This window comes from Capsicum annuum, chromosome 9 (genome assembly GCF_002878395.1).
Source record: "Capsicum annuum cultivar UCD-10X-F1 chromosome 9, UCD10Xv1.1, whole genome shotgun sequence".
Lineage (NCBI taxonomy): Eukaryota > Viridiplantae > Streptophyta > Magnoliopsida > Solanales > Solanaceae > Capsicum > Capsicum annuum.
The window spans coordinates 38913310-38936119 of record NC_061119.1 but is presented as its reverse complement, the minus strand read 5'-3'; the positions used below and the strand labels follow the sequence as shown (position 1 = coordinate 38936119).

General features: G+C 27.6%; 1 protein-coding gene across 1 annotated transcript; it reads right to left on the bottom strand.

Annotated features, from left to right (window-relative positions):
- Window positions 1-12113: 12113 nt before the first annotated feature.
- On the bottom strand, window positions 12114-17618 carry LOC107841564 (wall-associated receptor kinase-like 20). Its single transcript, XM_047396702.1, has 3 exons — window positions 16712-17618; window positions 14011-14097; window positions 12114-13168 (listed from the first exon to the last, which is right to left on the bottom strand). Exons 1-3 carry the CDS (start codon window positions 17499-17501, stop codon window positions 12114-12116), a joined length of 1932 nt encoding a protein of 643 aa, XP_047252658.1. The 5' UTR covers window positions 17502-17618.
- Window positions 17619-22810: the final 5192 nt, after the last annotated feature.

The window sequence follows — 22810 nt, the reverse complement described above, 5'->3', positions numbered from 1 at the left end:
ACCATGTAATTAGGAGGTCACAAGTTCAAGTCGTATAAACAACTTCGTACAAAAATACAGAATAAGGGTGCATACGATAGATCCTATGATCCAGCCCTTCCTTAATTCCCATAGCAAAAGCTTTAGTTAACCTGCCCTTTTCTAAATGACACAAGTCTAAAAGTGCATGTGTGTTGAGAAATAACAGGAAGAACTATCAAATTTCCATTATTTTGATGTAGTTAGTAATTAACTCACAGAAATAGTTAATACATATATGTTTCAATAAATTAAATTAAAAGTAGTTCACTTATTCGTTGCTATGTGTCAAATCTTATTATTACAACTAATTATGTGAGAAGTGAAAAGTTCGATTAAGAATTTGGTGTGGTTTCTTAATGCATTTTTCAGTGGCGAAGCAGCAAATTTCACTAAAGGTATTCAAGAATTGGTATATATACAAAAAGTAATTAGTGACTTATATATCGTATAGTTTTTCAATAAATGGTTCAACTGATCAGCCTTTACTTTATGTGACACGCTATTGGCATTTTCAATCCTTTTTTTTAATCATTTTCGTACATAAGAAAGTTATTCCTTTTTCCTAGATACTAAATTTTTGGACTAATTACTTTTAAATAAGAAATTTCAGTTGTCCTCTTTAAAGCTCTTCTTTTATGTGGAAAAGAAATTTGCTCCGGAAAAAGTACGACATAGAATATGCCAATAACACATTAAAAATGGTTCGGGATAAAAACACAGCGGCCCATTAGCTCAGTTGGTTAGAACGTCGTGCTAATAACGCGAAGATTGCAGGTTGGAGACCAGGTCATCGGCCAAAGTATATATATTTTTGAATCTTTTAGTCCAAATATCTATTTTTTAAGGAAAAATTACAGTTTATAGGTAAAAATCTTTTATAATTACATGGTATAGGTAATGTTTTAAATAATTACAATTCATAGGTAATTGTTAGTTAAAATTCAGTTTTATGTGAGCCCATTTATACAAATATAATTTCTAATGTATATAACAAAGGCTAATTATTTTTTCTCTCTCATAATTAATATTTTATTCTCACTCTTACCTGATTGGAGTAATATGCGTATTTTTGATATTTTATTTTTTTTCTCTCTCTATTCTATTGGCTAAAGAAACGGCAACAACGCGCATATCAAAACACAAGATTATTGAAGATATGTTCTTCAACTTTTTTGGTAGAACATATGTATATAAAGTTTGCTGGACATATATGTAAATTTTATCGTATGAAAACAGTATATACATATTTTATAAAAATATATGTATATAAAATTTGCATTTGGATATATGTATATACAGTGTTGCATATATGTATATATAGTGAATTTACACATATATTTTTTGTATAATAATGCATGCATATGCATACATATACTGTTTTAGAGTATATATATGTATATAAAGTTTGCGCATATATATAGAGAGTGCATATATGTATATACAGTTTGCATATTTATATATAGAGTGATTTTGTACAAATATGTCTCGCTTGAATTGCATTTGAAAATTTTTGTGTCTATACTTTAATTTTGGATAGTGTTTTCGAGAGTATTTGCTGGACATGCTGCGATAACAAACTAAATTTTCTTTGTGATGCAATTATTTCATATATTTTCGGGATAAAACTGTGCTTGATTAATAATAGATTTGATTAGTATTTTATTTAGTTCAGTGTGCATGTATATATATATATATATATATATATATATATATATATATATATACAATTTAAGGACAAAATCATTACGAGTACATATTCATATATACAGTATACAAATCTCTAATTTTGTTCGATTCATATATACATATATTTAATATCATCACAAACACATATTTTTCATTTCAGTTTACTAACTACTTTCCAAAAATATGAATATGCAGGAATTTGTGGAGTATATGTTGCTGCATATGCAGAGTATATTAGCCATGAAAAAAGTGTACCACCAGGAGTGATTGATGTTGAAGCTTTTACGCACTCAGTATGCTGTCCTTTCATGACGTCACGGGACTCAAAAGATTGAGGAAAATATCGTGACTGATGATGAGAGTTCAAACAAGCCAATGAGACCACAGTTTGGTTGTGATAATACAAAAGTGATTGTTATTTCATAGACAGTTTAATTGTTATTGTTAGAATACCTTATCAATTTTTTTTTTGGTATAGCAATCTGTATTATAATCCAACTTTTGATATAGCAAGTTGATTTAGAATTTAATTATAGTGTAGGAAGGTATTTTTGAAGCTGATTTATTGTAACAGTTATTTGACTTGTTTAATTTTTTTTTGAAACAGTGCAGTATTTATACAAAGTTGTTTTGATATATATACAATTTTTTCGTTTCAACTAACATTAGTCACATATGATGAATGCTTTTTTAAAAGTTTTTATGTTCTTCACCAATATTATCGTATGATGAACATATACAGAAAGTTTGTGTATTTGTATTTTTATACAATGTGCAGAAAGTTCTGAATATATATATTTATGTTCATATACAGTATTCACATGGTATACTTATATTCATATAAAAAGGGTAGCTACCTAGATACATAATACATATACATATATTCATAATACACGTTATATTCTTATATTAACATACAATAATATAAATATAAAAAAAAAAAATTTCAACTTATATACAAATTAACAAAATACTTAACATTACCATGTAACATGCATCAACCAGTGAATAGAATTTTTTATAATGAATAACAAATATTTGTATTTTATAATGAATAACAAATATTTGTATAAATAAATTGTAAACACGTGTAACAGAAAAATAAAACATCAAAGTACACAAAAACGTATGCATTTAATACTTTCAAATCACATACTTATGCAAATACAAATACAATTACATATATAAATGTCCAAACATTGATAAAACTTATACGAATATACTTACATATACAAATATACAAACATACATATACTTGTACAAGTATACAAATGTGTACAAAATTATATACTTATACAAATATGCTGACCTACACGATTTTAAATAAATTTTACTTATCCGTTTACATTTGACTTTATCGTATTGAATTGAAATTTATGTCTGATTGAGTACGGCGTCATTACCGACTTGAAAATAGCTTTCTTCGTATACACCTGATCAATCAAAACTTCATTATGATTTGATCCTGCAAAATTTGCTTGAAATTACTCATTTATAGCAATTACTTCAATCTGTTCAATAGGACCTGCATCAATTTAGTCATTAGCTACTCCAATAAGATTTTCGAACATTTAATGATTTGTGAGGAAAAACACAAATTAATTTTATTATACACTCAGTAATCAAAAATATAAAAATTCAACAATCAGAACGAATTCATAATCGTAATAGTTATTCGAATTCAGAAAACATATACAAAATCGAGAATGAATTCAAAAACATATTTTTCAGAAAAAAGTATTTCATGAATTTTCTTTTACATATTTTGAATAGAGATACCTGTTATTAATTGTACGAATTGAGATCTTCTACTGTTTATTTCAAATTTTAAGAAAATATTTTTTCTCCATTTTTGACAGATCTATAAAAATAAGATTTAATGTTTGGTTATGAAGGAGAAATATGCGGACAAGTTGGGGGAACTTAAGGAAATTGATTGCATTGGAGGAATTTAAGGAAATTGATTGCATTTAACATTCCTTGTTTATCTCTAACTAGTAAATGTATCCGTACTTCAAGCGGTTAAAAAAATAACTATTATATCTATAAAATGATCAACAAATAAATAATAAATTAAATAAAGATCAATCTATAATATCTCTCTTTTTAGTTCTAATCTTGAAGTTAAAAAAATATTAACGCTGTTTTTCAACCATAAAATAAAATATTTACACTTTGATAGAACAAAAAAGATTGATGATGTTGGTAAAATTTTAGAGGTATCGAAACTTGTAAGACAATACCATCAAATGGCACTGATCAATCATATTAACTAACAATCTAGTCATACCTTAATAAAAAAATTCTTAAATTTATTATTAGAAAGTCTTGTGATTAATAATAACGACCGTAGCTTGTTATATTGGCTATAGGTCTCTCCATCAACTGATTCTTTATTCATAGATAATAAATTTTAATTTTTTTAAAAAAATAATTAAATGAAAAGAACAAGACATTTTTCTCAAGAAGTATTAAGTTGCTTAACTCCTTTTTAAGTGCATGCTTCGTTTTTTTGAGATTTAATTTGACTAATTTTTAAAACTAATTAGATTAGACTAATTCAACAAAACTAAATATTTAGATATTCAAAAATTATATGAAAAATATTATAAATTATAATTTTTTTAATTTGATTAAAAAATATATCTTAAATTATTAATCAAAATTTGTATCAGTCATTTGCCTCTAAAAAATAAAATCATCCACTTATTTAGGAGTGAAACAAATATATTGATAAATATTACACTGATAGATATTTAATTGATTTGAAATCAGGAGTATAACCTATTGGATATCTCTTTGGAACTTGTAAAGAATATAACATCCTTTGTATCCTTATTTATTATGATTTTCCATTGTCCCTCACAACTTTTCATAATTTTTTTTTCTCAGTTATAACAACAAAGAATATTATTGTAGGAGAGAAGATGAGCAAAAATTGGTGATAAAGAAAACTAAAAAAGAAAATGAGATAATGAATCAAGTATCATTTCATTGCCTATAAAATGTGTCATATCACTTTTGTTGAGATCAATTTAATCCGCCAACGAAAAAAAATGTGTCATATTTGATTGAATATTAATGTCATGATTTTTTATGACATTCTTTTATGTTAACGGAAAATAGGATACTTTAAATATGAAGAAAGAAAACATATATGATAAAAATATTGAACTAATTTTACTGATGGAGGAAGGAGCAACAACACTGCTTAAAATACTTAGATGAATTTAAAGAAACTTACGCACAATACTTCTTGCCCAAAAAATCTATGAAATGAACTTCTCACTACAACTTTTGATCCCACTGATAAAGTACAAGTTTGAAAAATTTTATGTTAATACAAAATAACTCTTTAATAAGTTATAGTATATGTATATGTATTTTATAATACAAAAGACAAAAGCGATAAGATTATTAAAAAGATTTTAAAAAATAATAATGAAGAATATTTGAAATGCAAATCTATTTTTCTTTCTTTAAAGTTTAAAGAATTATTTTTAGTGTTTTGCTTTTTAATATGCATAATGCTCTTTGTTATTTTAACATTAACATCATTTTCATTCTTAATAAAAATTTGTATGAAAAGGAAAAAACGACAAAAAGTAAAAATACGGTTATTGATGAAACAAGATCCCTAATTTGTAATACTTGCCTTTTCTATTTACATTTTTTTTTATATTACATTTATTTCTTTGCTTTTTTTAGTGTATTCAATTTTATCTATTCAACTTAAAATATCTTTTTTGTAAAACATAATATGTACGTACCGTAATAATAATACTAATTATTAAGTAATAACAATGACAACAATGTGCATGTGTAATATAATTCCTTAAGATACTAATTGCAAAGTATTTAACATAAAAGTATTTGATAATCTAAAGAGGAATTGAAGAAAGAGAATGATAAATTATTTAAGATACTTATTATCAAAACTTTCCATATACATATTATTTAAACAAAAGAAAATAAATAAAATTGAAAAAGAGAAATTTTTTAGTTTTGATATCACAGCAGAATACGTCAATAACGAAATTAATTTGCATCTTTATCCCCCTCCTATTTCTCATAATAATTTTTTTCCCGTTTTAATCTTTCTTCTTTTTTTTTTTTTTTAAATCAGTGCTCCCCTCTATAATTCCAGATTGTCCCTTTATTTATTTCCTCCCATTAATTCTATTTTAATTACCTAAGTAACTTTTTAACCGACACCTAATTATTTGTGAAATTTTATAAATAGATTCTTTATTTTGTTAACTTTACTTATCATTTCAGAATGGAATTCTTCCTCTCTATATTTTTCCGTTCCAGTTTGTTCCTTTATTTATTTTCTCCCATTAAGTCTATTTTAAGTACCTAAACAAATCTTTTTAACTTTCATCCTAATCTTCTATAAGATTTCATAAATATGTTTCTTTCTTTGGTAACTTTACTTACCATTTCAAAATGGAATTCTTCATATATATTCTCTATATTAAAAATAAATAAAGTGCATAATGAAGAGACATAATTTGAAATGAACATACAGAATTTGTGTTGTTTATCTATCTTGGATGGTAATTTAATGAACATTTCTTTCTTCTTCATAGCCACTATGATGTCATGATAATTGAGTTATCATGAAGTTTCTTTCTACTTCATTCGTACGGCAAGAAACATCAATATTAGATTGTGATCAGCTTTGGTTAAAAAAAAATTGAGAATTTTTGGTGAGTTTGTATTTGACATTACCATCAGAGTGATCTTATAAATAGAAGAGATAACCCTTTGATATTCTCTTATACACACGTTATGAACAACTATTTATTGTGATTTTAATTTTTGATTCTTGATCTTGATTATTTCTAATGTTATAACTGTAGCTATTAAAAGTGTCATAACTATAGAAAAACTTAAGATTTTTTTTTCTTCCTTTTATCTTCTCTAGTATATTATTTTTGAAACATAAAAAATGGAAGAAAAATAGTAATGTAATGCCAAAAAAGAAGATAAAAAAATAAATAACATTTTTCAATCTTAGACATGTCACATCAAGGCTATGTTTCTCCTTTATACATATATTGATATAGCTATAGATATATATAGATATTAATTTAATTATTTTTATTAAAAGAAAAAAAGAAAAAGAATTTATTTAAGAAAATGATATAAATAACATTGATCACGAAATTAGGAGAAGGAAAAACATAGAATGTAAATCAAGAAATTCAGAAAGTTTTAAAAATAAAATTAACAGCATTGATGTTGAAGAAAATTAAATTTGACTTTATTTAATATTCTATAAAATATTTAGTTTAAGATACTTATTATCAAAACTTTCCATATACATATTATTTAAATAAAAGAACAATAAATAAAATTGAAAAAAAAAATTTTTTGAGTTTTGATGTCACAGCAGAATACGTCACTGACGAAATTAATTCGCATCTTTATCTCCCTCCTATTTCTTATAATAATTTTTTACCGTTTTAATCTTTCTTCTTTAAAAAAAAAAAAATCAGTGCTCCCCTCTATAATTCCAGATTGTTCCTTTATTTATTTCCTCCCATTAATTCTATTTTAATTACCTAAATAACTTTTTAACTGACACCTACTTTTCTGTGAAATTTCATAAATATGTTTCTTTATTTTGTTAACTTTACTTACCATTTCAGAATGGAATTCTTTCTCTCTATATTTTTCCGTTTCAGTTTATTCCTTTATTTATTTTCTCCCATTAATTCTATTTTAAGTACCTAAACAAATCTTTTTAACTCTCATCCTAATTTTCTGTAAAATTTCATAGATATGTTTCTTTCTTTGGTAACTTTACTTACCATTTCAAAATGAAATTCTTCATATATATTCTCTATATAAAAATAAATAAAGTGCATAATGAAAAGACATAATTTGAAATGAACATACAAATTTGTGTTGTTTATCTATCTTGGATGGTAATTTAATGCACATTTCTTTTTTCTTCATAGCCACTATGATGCCATGATAATTGAGTTATAATAAAATAATTGAGAATTTTTGATGAGTTTGTACTGGACATTACCATCGGATTGATCTTATAAATAGAAGAGATAACCCTTTGATATTCTCTTATACACACGTTATGAACAACTATTTATTGTGATTTTAATTTTTGATTTTTGATCTTGATTATTTCTAATGTTATAACTGTAGCTATTAAAAGTGTCATAACTAAAGAAAAATTAAGATTTTTTTTTCTTCCTTTTATCTTCTCTAGTATATTATTTTTGAAACATAAAAAAAGGAAGAAAAATAGCAATGTAATGCCAAAAAAGAAGAAAAAGATAAATAACATTTTTCAATCTTAGACATGCTACATCAGGGCTATGTTTCTCCTTTATACATATATTGATATAGTTATAGATTTATATAGATATTAATTTAATTATTTTTATTTTAAAAAAAGAATTTATTTAAGAAAATGATATATATAACATTGATCACGAAATTAGGAGAAGGAAAAACATACAATGTAAATCAAGAAATTCAAAAGGTTTAAAAAATAAAATTAACAGCATTGATGTTGAAGAGAATTAAATTTGACTATATTTAATATTCTATAAAATATTTAGTGTCATTGATTTATAGTATTTTATAAATTTATAAATGAGAATTTTTTTAAAAAAAAAAAACTCAAAAAATCACAAAAAAGTTAAATAACTTTTCTTGATTCTTAAGCATGCCACATCAGTAGCCCTTGTTTCTCCTTTATATATATTTACTAGGAAAATTAGCCGCGCTTCACGCGGTATTAAAAAATTAATTATTTTATTTCATCAAGTATTCACTTTAGATTTATTAACTAATCATAATATTATAACTTGTTATAATTATATTATGAAGAATGTTTTGTTTCATAAAAGAAAAAAAATTAAAAATTTAACATTTATTAAATGATGGATAATATATTCTTTATCAATAAATTAAAATATATTCTCTAATAACAATTTTATTTCATTTCTATTGCGTATTCAATGAAGTTGAGATTTTAATTTGAAATAATATACTTATAAATGCACTAAGATGGTAAGATAATTTCTTTTTCATTATATATATATATAAAAAAATAATTTCAATAGCATAAATCTCTTTAAGTCGTCAGCATTATATACATGTTAACTCCAAATTCCAACTACCTTAATGTGCTTATTGCAATTCGCATCATAAAAAAATCATGAAAGTTCATATTATATAAGTTACATATAAAGAACATACACATGAACACGCACACACACACCTATTTTTTTTTACCTTAATTGTAAAAAAATATACAAAAAAAGAAATAAAAAATTAGTATATAATTTTTTAAGCTCTTGTTCGATAGCCTCTTTGACAAACGATCAACGTTCAAAAGCCTAAAAAATTTACAATAATAAAAAAATCATGAAAGTTCATATTATAGAATTTGCATATAGAGAACATAGCCATGAACACTCACACACGCACATACCTATTGCTTTTACATTAACCATAAGAAAATGGACGGAAAAAAAATACAAAATTAGTGTATAATTTTTTAAGCTATTGTTCAATAGCCTTTTTGACAAACGATCAACCTTCAAAAGTCTATAAAATTTACAATAATCAAAAAATCATGAAAGTTCATCTTATAGAAGTTACATATAGAGAACATACTCAAGAACACTGACACACACACACCTACTTTTTTTTACATTAACCATAAGAAAATACACGAAAAAAAATATAAAATTAGTGTACAATTTTTTTAAGCTCTTTCGATAGCCTCTTTGACAAACAATCAACCTTCAAATGTCTTCTTAATAAGCTTGAATTTATACTATAAATAATAATATAAAGAACACTATTTCAGATATAAAACAAAATAGATATTCTTGAGTATGGGTCTCATGAAATAAAATATTATGACATTATATAGATGAGAATGGAAGAACATCATAAGTTATCTTAAATTTTATAATTAAATAATTGGAGGTTATGAATATGAAAATTTAAAAGTCATGAAGTTAATGATATTATTAAGAGTACAAATTTAATTTTTTTAATTACATATAAATATAAATTTTACTTAATACAAATCAATTACATTAATTATAAAGGAGGATAAAATAATTAACAAAATATTTGGAGTTTGAAAATTAAAAAAAAAAAAAAAAAAAAAGAGAGAGAGAGAGAGAAAAAAAAATGGTCTTCTTGAACATTAACTAATTGAGGATTATGAATATGAAAGGCTTAAGAGTTATGAACATTACTAATATTTAAGAGTAGAATTTGTGTAATTGAATGTATACACTCTTAAGTATATATAAATATATTTTTATGTGAATTTTCATAAATTATGTATTTTCAGTCTTCTAAAAGTTTGATTTTTATATAATATATTCTATAAGTGAAACAACAATTTTATTTTTCTTAAAAGAAAGTAGAGAAAAAGAAAAGATTCCATAAAATTGAATTTATTTTCATGCCTAATTTTAGTTAGTTTTAAACTTGTTTATTATTTATATATATAACACAAATCTAATTATATGAATCTCATATTTTTTATCTTATTTTATCCTTTTCATTTTTCTTTAAACTATAAAATGTGAAAAGTCAAAAACTAGAATTTAACGAATCAATAAACAACTTTCTTATGAATTAAAATGTCATTTAAAAATTATAAACTTATGTTACATTTCTCATATTTTATCAAAAGATTTACTAAAATTGATGTACATAATTGCGGAAGGATCCATAGATACTTTCTTAAGTAGCACAAGTATACGTTTGCCTCCTTCCTTTGCTTTTACTTTAGAAAATAAATATTCTGGTCTAGACACGCACAGAAAAAATTGACATCACCAACGGAAAAAACAAAAAAATAGTTAACTAAATTAATATTAACTTTTGAAAATGTTATATTATGAATTGAAAAGGAAAGCCAAATTATCACACATATAAATATAATTTCTCTCAAAAGAATTTTAAACAGTAATAGTTATATTCTTGTCATCTCAATATCATATTTCATTTGTATGTCAATCGAGCCTTAAAAGAGTAAAAAAAAAAAAAAAAAACTAAGTGTTGCATGAAACGAAAAAGGACAACTAAATTGTTAACTAAAAGTGCTAAGAGCAGTTGGCGATGAAATTTAATAAATCAAAAATATCAAAAATATTACACTTTGAACTATATTTTGGCCGGTGAGACTTTTTTTGGGTTGCTATATGCTATGTCTCATACCCACAGTGAGATGAGAACAAAAAAAACTGTCATGATAGTAATTTTCTTTTTATCTACAATAAAATTTTTAATGAAATTAAGATAAAGAGAAATACAAGATTGCAAAAAAATAATTAATGGGCACATAACATAAAAGAAAATTGTTCTAATAAAGCAATATATGACTCTTTAAAAAAATATAAAAATGTACGAAGTTTATTAATAGACTATGCATAGTATAAAAGAAATCTACTCTAAAAAAATAAATAAAACTTAGAGGAAACAGACTATGCATAGTATAAAAGAAATCTACTCTAAAAAAATAAATAAAACTTAGAGGAATGACTTTCGGAATGCACATACCTTGTAAGAAACAATTGCCATTAGACTTTTTCAAGAAACAATTGCCATTGTTTTACACTATTTAAAGATACAATTGTCATTAGATTTTTTAATGCAAAATTAAATAATTGAAGGTTATGAATATAAAAGGTTTTAGAGTTATGAATTTTGTTAATATTAATTAAGAGTGTAATTTATTATGAACATAAAGAGATGTGAGTTATGAAAATGATTTTAAAAATAAAATAATTGAAAAAAATGAAAGCGAGACTCCAAAAAAAAGAGAAAAAAGATAAATAAAATTACTGGCCAAAGAAAGGTACCACATAGGCATATCTATAATCCTCCATTATATATATATATATATATTGATTGTTGTTGGGTTGCTTTCAAATTTTCTTTTTTATCTCCTATTTTAGTTAGGTTATTTTTCATCTGGTTTGTATAATCCTTATATATATATATACAAATAACTATTAACTACTTTCGCCTATAATTTGTAATTATTGAAATTTTCACTTGAAAGTTAGTTATAGGTCTTATACTTTGCCTATATGTGAATTTTTGCCATTTTTTAATCTTTTTGGTCTAATATTTTTCCATCACTGTGCTTTAAACTTGAAAACTCATGATCCCTAATCTGCATGGTTGACGACTAGATAACACCCTCGAGTGCTGATTAAAATTGATAGCGTTCCAGGTTTCGACTTTAGATGCACACATATATAGAAGAAAATTGTTGTGAATATGCAGCAGAATAAAAGTTAAGGCATCTAATATATTAACTACAATCAGCTTGGAACAAAATCAAAGATAACACCATGCTTTATTAATTAAACCAATTTTACAACACAATCCATCTAACTTTTTGTAGCCTGACCAGCAACAATATCAATAACATACTCAAGTTCATCAGCTACCTCTTTCATTGATGGCCTATTTTGCCTCCTTTCATCTAAACAAGCTGAGGCTAAGTTCCCTACAGCCTTAAATGTCTCAATTTCCACTTTACTTGCCTTTTCTTTAATAAAAGGGTCAATTGCATCCATCAATTTTTCACCATCCATGATCCTCTTCATGTACACAACCAAATTCACATTTTCCTCATCCCGATTGAAATCGATCGCCTTTTTAGACGTTAAGAGTTCTAGAAGCACGACTCCAAAGCTATAAACGTCGCTTCTGTCTGTCAATTGAAGGTTCAGATAGTATTCCGGATCGAGGTACCCTAACGTGCCCTGAGCGGATGTGTTGATATGAGTATTCTCACTTTCACTCAGCTCGACTAATCTCGATAGTCCAAAATCAGAAACCTTAGCATCGAGTTTATTGTCTAGTAAAATGTTACTCGACTTGACATCGCGATGGTAAATAGGCGGAATGGCTGACGAGTGAAGGTATGCGAGTCCGTCCGCGGTCTGCTGAGCGATCACGAGACGCCTCAACCAACTAAGTGGGGTCCACTCGCGGAGACGGAAACCGTGGAGATGCTCAAAAAGCGTCCCATTAGGCACGTACTCGTAAATTAAAAGAGGCAACTCGACCTCAACACAACAACCAAGTAATCTCACTAGACCACGATGGTTCACTTGACACAAGATTCGAACTTCATTAAGGACTTGTAACGTGCCCTTTGCATTTCCGGGCTTCGCACGTTTTACTGCAACTATAGTACCATCATCTAAAATACCTTTAAATACTTCACCAAATCCACCCGAACCTAAAAGATTTTCTTTGGCAAAATTGTTGGTTGATTTTTTGATTTCTTTGCCTGAGAAAACTTTGGCTGATTTTCCACTTGTATTTGCACTTAATATTTCTTCTCTTTCTTTAATAAGTAACTTTATTGTTCTTCTTTTAATGAGGTAACGTCTGTGGACTAGGAATCCACCTAAGACCATGAGAAACACCGATATAACAGCAACTGAAAATGAAACCAAAAAGAAAAAGACATGTTAGCACGAATTAAGATATAATGATTTAGTTTATAGGATATACTATGACAAAATTATATAGTGAATTTGTTAAGTAGTACTACCTCAAGTCCATAATTAAGTGACCACAAGGTTTTCACACATAAGTTATGAATAATATTACCGACATGGTTGGAATTTCGAAATTCAAACTTCTAAACTTTGAATTGTAATTTTAACATAGAAGCTTTAAATTTTTCTAAATTATATATCTAAATACTACGTAAAAAATATTATAAATCACAATAATTAACAATTTTAAATGACATATAAAATAATTTTGATCGGAGTAAAACTTAGTTGACTCTCAAAATTCAATCAATGCCAAATAAATTGGGAGTAAGGAATAAGTAAGACGGTTATTTGACTAAATAACCATAATCTAAAAGTGGGAAAATACTTCATCTATTCGTTTTTACTTGTCACTTTTTGACATGGTACGCCCAATAAAAAAAAAATTATTGATATGAGTATTTTACTATACTATCACTACTATTGATGTTTACTTACTATTGTGTCTTGAAAATAGTTTAGAAAATAAACATTAATTTAATTAGAAAATTAGTTACAACTTAAAACGAACAAAAAAGTATAACAAAGTAGTGATAGAGTTTTTTTTTTTAAAAAAAAAAAAGAAAATGTTCATATCATTTATTAAATGAGGATAACTTTGGAGAGATAATTAATACTTCTAGATTATTTGAGAAAAACAATCACTTATTTTAGATCAAATTCACAAACTAAGAAAATCATTTATTAATCAGAGTGTCCAGAGGGAGTAATTGGGTAAGTGACAAGAAAATAATAAAAGAACCTGCAATAAGAGGCGTTTTGTTCCTTCGAATTTTGCAAGCTGTTCCATGTCGACACTCTGACAAAATGAAGAAATAAAAATTGATCAAATTAACTTATAATTATTTTTTTTAACTTATTTATATATTTGGTATATTCTTAAACTGGTTATAAATCAAAATTAGTCAATAATTGGTCACCTCCAACTTATGATTTTTACTAATTTCAAACTCAGATACGAACGTATACCAAGGCCTTTTCAAGTTAGTTTGTAAATGCACGAAAATGCGTTATTATTGTTTAATGAAAAAATGGTCAAAAAATATCTTTCTACTTCTGTTTATTTGTTAAGTTTTTCCCTATTATTCTCTAAGAAAAAATTTATTCTCATCATTAATAAATTTAATAAAAATACCCTGTATTTTGATGAAATCCCCCAAATCAACCAAAATAATTTAATTTGTTAACTCACAAAACTGAGTTAGTATTGTTTAATTCATAGTACCTAAAAGTTGAGTTGTAAATTCACAAAACTTAGTATTGCTTAATTCATAGTACCTAATTATTCATATATGAATGTTATTATAATCCTTAGTTCTTCCCTTGATAGCAGCCATGCATGTAGTGTAAATTTGATTGGTCAGGACGCAAGGGTACAACATCTACTGCAAATCCCTAAACAGTAGCCGATGAATTTTATACCATATTTTTTCTTTAGAAAAAGCTACATAAGCAAAATGAACAACAAATTATTTCCTTTCTTTTTGAAATCCAAAATATATATGTGTGGTCCAGTGTAGAAACTGGTTTTGCTAAGAAAATTTCAATGCAATCTATATTAGTCTACGTTGTGTAACAGGTTTGTCCAGAATATATGGAACTATAATTCATTACAACATTTTGTCTACACTCGAAACTTCAAATTATCGATTTTCACAAAGAATATAATAATATACTACCTCCATTTAAATTTACATGACATGCTTTTTTTTAGTCTATTTCAAAAGACATGTCACACTTTCTTACTTAGAAACAACTGAATTTTAAATTTCGTATTTTATTCTTAATAAGATGATTTATAATTACACAAATAGTTATGTCTGGTTTTGATTTAGATCACAACATTTTCTTTTCAAAAAAATTCATTAAATTTCTTGTCTAATCAAATAATGTCACATAAATTGCGATAGAAAAGGTGCGTTTTAAATTGAACTTGTATTTAAAGTACTTATCGGGTGAACTTTACTAGTCTGTCTAGATAAAAATAATACTGTAATAATCGGCAAATACGTCGAAATCAGCAACATAATCTTCGTATATCAAAAAATATTTCCATGTTCTGTGCCCAACTTTAATTTTTGTTATACTGGCTAGCTCAAAGCACAACTTCCAATATTGAAGGGATAATTTATGGGGATGGAAATTTGCACAATTATTTTATTTTATTTTTTCTTCTCGAGCTCCTGCACCTAAAACTTGTTTTTCTGAACAAAGTTCGTGAATGAAAAGTTCAATTAAGTTCATACATTTAAAGAAATGAACAGAGTTTTTTAATATGTATTTTTGGCCCAAGTTGTTGCTTTCTGAACCTTTCCTATACGTATTTGTATCTTATCTTATCCAGAAAGCAAAAAAAATACTACTATGTATTATGTATAACAAAATTACCTGATTAACAATTTTTAATTACGTATCACCTGAAATGATCATAGTATTAGCTGACAATCTGACATGATAAGACCCGACGATGCTGTTCATCATTCTATAAATAAATTGATGAAGCTCCAAGTAAACAAATACCACACTATTTTATGTGACACTACATCATTTCCATTTATTAATTTACTTTTACTAACCAAAAAAGAGTGTAAGTTACTTATATAGCGCAAAAATTTTCATTATTATCATTTATCAAGTTGCTAGAAGTCAGAAGATATCTAAAATGTGAGATTTTGTATGTTGAAAATAAAATTTATCACCCTGCTGCAAGTTAAAGTGAGTTGATGATGCAAATGTTACACCAACTGCGTATATATCTTAGATTCTCCAAAAGTAATTTAACTGTAAATTTCTCATTTTATCCTCAGTGGCATGATAATTTAGCTTGACGCTCATGACAGAATAAAAAAATATGAGTTCTATATAAAGCTAACTTTTTCACTATTATCAAGGTAAGTAAATGATATCTACAGTTAGTCTCTTTAAAATATGAGATTTGTTACCTTGAAAAAAAAATATATTACCTTGTTACACTGAAAGTGAGCTGATAATGCAAGTATAACACTCTATATAATTTAAACTCTTATAAAAATGACACCTTCTTACACTTGTCAATAATTCAACTTTGACGTGATATTATAGCTAAATTGTGACGCTCATGAAAGATGGTAAGCCTCAGAATAAGGAATGCACATTACACCTTAAGCAAATCACACATCGGAATGAGAGAAGAAAGTTAAGGACCTTATAAGAATGAATTCATAATCAAAGACGTCTTCAGCGTTAAAATCCAAGGGATAAATTCGCACGAGTCTAGATTTAAAACGAATAATATCTTAAGAGTTGAATCAGAACCGTTACATACGTAAATGTGAAGATATGTTTTAAATAAGAAGTTTCAAAATTTCGTGTTCATTCAAACAGGTTCGATCACATAATACATGGAATATCAAGTATATATGGGCAATACTTACTTTGACAATATCCTTGTGCATCCCAATAATGTCCAGACTTGCAAAAACACCTCTTCTTTCCAACATTTTTCGGATCAGCCAAACACCTGGAAAACTGCAACAAATCACAATCCACTTCTTTCTTACAAGTAGGTGGATCTGGAATTTGCCACATTAATTCAAGCCCAGGTTGTGGCCATTTTTCAATTGGCAAAGAAGTATCCAACCCAACAAAACTTTGATATGCCATACACCCTTGTGAATGCACCCTAATCATATACTCATTTTGTGACCCTCCTGTCCTAAATATACAACACAAACTCTGTTTCCTACAAGCAGCCCACTCTGGCTCTTTTTCGGCGTAAGGATGACACACACAACTCGACGAACAATTTATTGGTACTTGCAAGTGCAACATGTAGTTCGTGCAATTTAGTAACAATATCGTGTTACTAGCCGTGATGTTGAATGGGAGATTCGGGTCAAGTTGGATCCCCTCGTAACGAAAATCGGATGATACACATGTGTTATGGTACGGGGCAGGTGGTTTAACGACTAATCGTTGAATTTGAGGGGTAATGGATGTAATAACGTACGATGAATTATTCATCGTATCGAACCATAGTGTACCTGCATTGCACCGTACTTTGTACGATGGATCGCCACAATTAGGCCCCGTGCTTAACGGATATGGCACGGGGTTTTTGCCACAACTGTCACAAATAAGTTTCCTCGTTGTTGCCAAGTTGTATGAGAGTGTATAATTTATCATGATGAAGAATGTGATTATAAGTAATGTTTGTTCCTCCATTGAAGAGAAAATGGAAGAATTATGTGAAGATATGGAGAATGAAAATTGTTGGTGGTTCTATTGGACTTTTTATTGATGGAGGGTGGGTTAGATTTAACCTCGTACAACTTAATTAACTAGTTGGAAAAGGGATTTACGTTTATTATTCTTTTAATTTTTGTTTCATGTTTATGAATATTATCAACTGTATCGAAAACAAGACGGCCGACATACGTAAAAGGTACACAAGTTTGTTTTTTGTAACACAACATAGGTCAGAAACTTGTCAACTTGAAGTAGTTTTTGTGTCTAGGTTGTCTACAACCAGGACAACTATTTTTGAGGAAGATAGGAGGATCACAGATTCATCATTAACACATATTGCCTTCGGTTCCAATTTACTTTACACTATTTGATTATGTATATGAAGTTTAATAAGTAAATAGAGCTTAATTTATATGCACCATCAATTTATGTAAGAAATCTTTATACTATTTATTTTAAGTCATTAATTGTTATAATAGGTAACCCGTCTTATATTCAAGATGACAAACCGCGGATTGTAAGAAGCAGATTTCCTTTGAATAACTGATGTATTAATGTAAGAAATAAAGAGGTTTTTAGAAAAACTCGTGAGAACTAAAAAAGATATTAGACAATGGTGAAGTCATAAATAATTTCATTTAAGGATTATAAAATAAACATCGAAAGTTAAAACTTGTTTTCAAATATAAAAACAAGACTGCTTTCTGAATAAGTTGAAAAGAAAAATGTGTAATATAAATTGGTACGGGTGAAACACAAGTTATTTACTATAATATGGTATACTTGAACATACGTTAGTATATTCTTCTAACCAAGACAGCATCGATACTTTCACATGCATGTGATCTACATAGTGGGGTGATCTGTTATTCATACATGAACATCAAGTAGTTATCATAACTTCTTTTTTTTTTTTTTTTTTTTTTGGAGATTACAAATTAAAATCTAATATCACGTTGAGAAATTGAAGGATGGGAGTTGGATAATCAATGTGAAGGAAATTATTAGATAACTCATCAAAATGATTTTCTCGAGTGGCGGAGTTACATAAAACTGTAGTTGGTCAATTAATTGAGCACTTTTCATCCATAAATTTACTTTATACAGAAAAATTTATATTGTATATATAAGTTAAAATTATTTATATATATATATATATATATATATATATATATATATATTAAATAATTAATATCCTTGGCGAAATCTCTAATTCCGTCACTGAATTTCCCCATATATAATATATTGCCAGCAGGGTAATTATTAGATGATCTGAATGAGTGATAATTATTTTGTGCATGTTTTCAATCTGTCTTTCCCGCTTATGAATCGATATTCTTTGGTGATACAGGAACATTTTATATACTTACATTTCTCTGCAGTTAACACATTTAATTATCTGACCTATTTTGTTAAGATATGGGGCTAATAATGTGAGGATTTAAATTAAACATATAGAAGTTCACAGAATTAATCAAAATCCAATTCCACACTCGGGGACCAAGCATGCAAGAGTTGTAAAAAATATATATTATGATTTATGGACCAAGCATGCTAGAGTTGTAGAAAATATATAGTATTATCTTTATTTCTATCTCTAGTTTTTAATCCCTAATCTCTAATCTATAATATCTAATATATTAAAAGTGTGAATGACCTGAGAAATATCATTTGAACTTTTTGTCTTTTACTAAAAGACTCCACAATAGATAAAATCGTATGAACTTTTTGTCTTTTACTAAAAAACTCCACAATAGATAAAATCATATTTTCGCCTCTGTCCTTTAATTTATAATATTAAATATTGATTATAATAAATATATAAAAAAAATACTACAAAACTATAGCATTTCAAGAATTTGAACTCCATGTGTACATGCTCCTGGATGCTCTAGAAATCGGGATCTTGACATTCACGTTTGTGCCTCATAAATTATACTGAAACAAGGCAATATAGGGTTAAAAATACCCTTGAATTATAGAAAAAGGTTCAAAAATATTCTTCATCCATCTATTGAGTTAAAAATATCCCTCCATCCATCTTTTGACTTGTACCCTTAAAACTAATAACCCCTTTTTATTTATTTTTTTATAAAAAGTATTTATTACATGTCATTTCTAATTAGGTGAAATAAAACTCCACCCCATCATGTTGATGACATGGAAAATAAAATTACATGACAGCAAATATTTATTAGTGTTATGAAAAATTGAAAAATAAAATTACATGACAACAATTATTTATTAGTGTTATGAAAGATTGAAGTGTTTAATTGATTGTTGAAAATATATCCCGAAATAAATAGAGCGATGATCTGATAATTTGTCGGTAAATTCTCTGGTCGTCTCCATGTAATCACTTCTATCTCCCTTCTATCACTTTTATATTATCAATCATCGCTTCTATTTAATAGCACTGCTAATGCACTAAAGTGGTCATAATGTGAGGCTTGAAGTGATAAACTGTAAATTGGGCTGATTATGCAATTATTTAGGTTACAAATGAGAAGGTCTAAGTCATGGAGTTGGAACAGTTCAATCAGGACCATCAAGTATTGCAGGAGTATGTTTCTATGTCCAGTTAACTCTGTATATGCTAGGAACAGTTATTTTTCCTAGTACTCTTCTCAAAAAGAAATTATAGTGAAATATTTCTTAAAAATTAAAGAAAAATTTAATTGTGAGCTTTATCAGTCTTTTAAGATTCTGAAAGGAAATAACTTAAGATAGACATGAAGCTGAGTAAATGTAGAATGCCATTTATTTGTCATAGTAATAATTAATAAAAATGAGTTTGAAGTGCAAAAAACACAAGAAGGCAGAAATGTATAGAATTTGTCGGTAAATTCTCTGGTCATCTTAAATTGATTCTGCCAAATTCTCTTGTCATCTTCATTTATTCTGACGATATATTTTCAACAATCAATCAAATATTTCAATTTTTTTGTAACACCAATAAATATTTGCTGACATGTAATTTTGTTTGCAATGTCATCAACATGGTAAGGTGGAGTTTTATTTCAGCCAATTAGAAAATGACATGTAATAAACAATTTTGGTAAAAAAAATTAAATAAATAGGGGTTGTTAGTTTTAGGGTATAAGTGAACTGAAAAGGTGGATGGAAGGATATTTTTAATCCAATAGGTGGATTGGGGATATTTTTGAACCTTTTTCCATAGGTCAAGATATTTTTGACCCTTTTTCGTAATACAAATTTTTGATAGAGATGAAGTAGAATAGGAATTGTGTATCTAAAGTAATTTCATGTGGCTGTTGTAATGTAACACACACCCCACATTTTGGGTTAGAACGTAAGCCGTTATTTCTTCGCGTAAAAGTTCCAAAAGCCATAGATCCGGTGAAAATATAGTGTGTTAATCAATTATGTAGTGTGAGTTGAGCATAAATTGAGATTATAGAGGTCCCTTAACCCAAGGACGAGTTGGAAACTTTCCTATCGTTCGAGTTTGAGTGAGCGTCGAAACTTGGGTCAACTTCAATCGACAATAACTTTTTGTATGTAATGAATTAGAGGGCCTACTATATATCAAATGAAAGGTCTTCGAAATAGCTTTCCAACGATACCAACCTCGCATTAATCCAACACTCGAGAAATAATTTATACTTATTTTAGTGAGAGGTAGTAAGGGTGTGCGATTGGTTATGCACCGCCCAACCAAACTTAGGCGATTGACAAGGTGTCGCCCACCCTGGCTTGTACGATCGAATAGGCGCCACCTAAGTCATTTCCAAGTGCCAAAAACACTCTATTTTGACTTATATCAAGGGTGTTAAAGTCATTTCACACCCCTAAATCGTCCCTAATCACTCCAAATCGTTATAAGGGATTTTTAAACACATTATTTACAATCCCTAAGCCCTAAATTATCAAAGTTATGATCCAAAGTCCTCTTCCATTCCCAAGAACAAGATTCAAGTGCTTTTCACAAGAAATCAAGGAATTCAAGCTTAAAGGTCCAATCTTTTCGCAATTTCATCGCCACTAAGGTACATGGGGTTTATCCTAAAACTACATGGGCTTGTTAAATCTCTTAACTATTATTTAAAGTTATCAAGCATGAATTTATAAAGGGGTTTTGGATCTTATGTTTTAAGTTATGCATTAGAACCTTTTAATGGTAGAATTATTTTGGCCTTGTGGTCTTTTCCCTTAAATTGATTTATACCTATATGTATATGTATGAAATTGAAGATTTGATTGAGAGCATTATTATTGAAATCCCTCTCTTTTGATGAACTAGAGTTTATGAACTTACTGGGAATGATTTAAAATACATATTTTATGATTTGAAAGTGGTCTTTTCAATATCTAAGTATTTGACATAATTTAGAGATGATGAGAGGGAGTTTCTTGTTATACCTATATGCTTGTTTAAAAGAGAGAATTCCATGTTATTGAGTAAATTGACATGACCACCTTATGTTATTGAAATGTTGACAAAGAGAAAGTTCCTTGAATGTGTTTACATAAATTTAAAGATAGATTTCTTTGAACTAATTTATTGATATGGTGGTCCCAAACTTATGTTTTGAAAACAGAGATTCTAATATGCTAATAATGACTCAGAGATGTGACTTGCAAGTCAATGGTATGACGTTACCATATGAGTGTATGCCATAACAGACTAAGATTTTTTAGAGTTTGATTTCAGAGAATGTATGTTTTAAAGAGTTAAAAATAGGCTTAAAGAGGGTTAGTGTAATACCCCGTATTTCTATCTAGCTTAAATTCATCCCAAAGATGTCAAAAACTTATTTTAATGATGAATCCACTTTTATACATTTGGTATTTTTAAGATTTTCACTTTTTGTCATGTGGTAAATTTAATAAGCTTTCCATCGATATAAGATTCGTATAAATCCGATAACCAGATAAGAAGTTATGACTATTTCAAGTTTCAGTCGTAAAACACCTTTATTTCAGTCAGTGGCGCGTCGCTCCATAAGCCAAAATGACATTCGTCAATTTTTAGTAAGACTCTGCGATTTCACCGCGTCGTGGAGGGCTCCTAAATTCCAATTGTTAAAATCCAATAAAGCTCTGCGATATCTCCACGTCGCACCGTCGTCCAATTTCCCACTTGTCAAATTCCAGTGACACGGCGTGATAGCACCGCTTTGCGCCAGGGGTCTAGGTCCAAAATTTTTTTATAAAAATTAAAAGACGCATCCAGGGTTAAATGGGTCTTTTCTCATGATTTTAGTTCAGCCCTAAAACACGAAATTTAACCCTACATGACCTAAGGATATCATTATTCACTC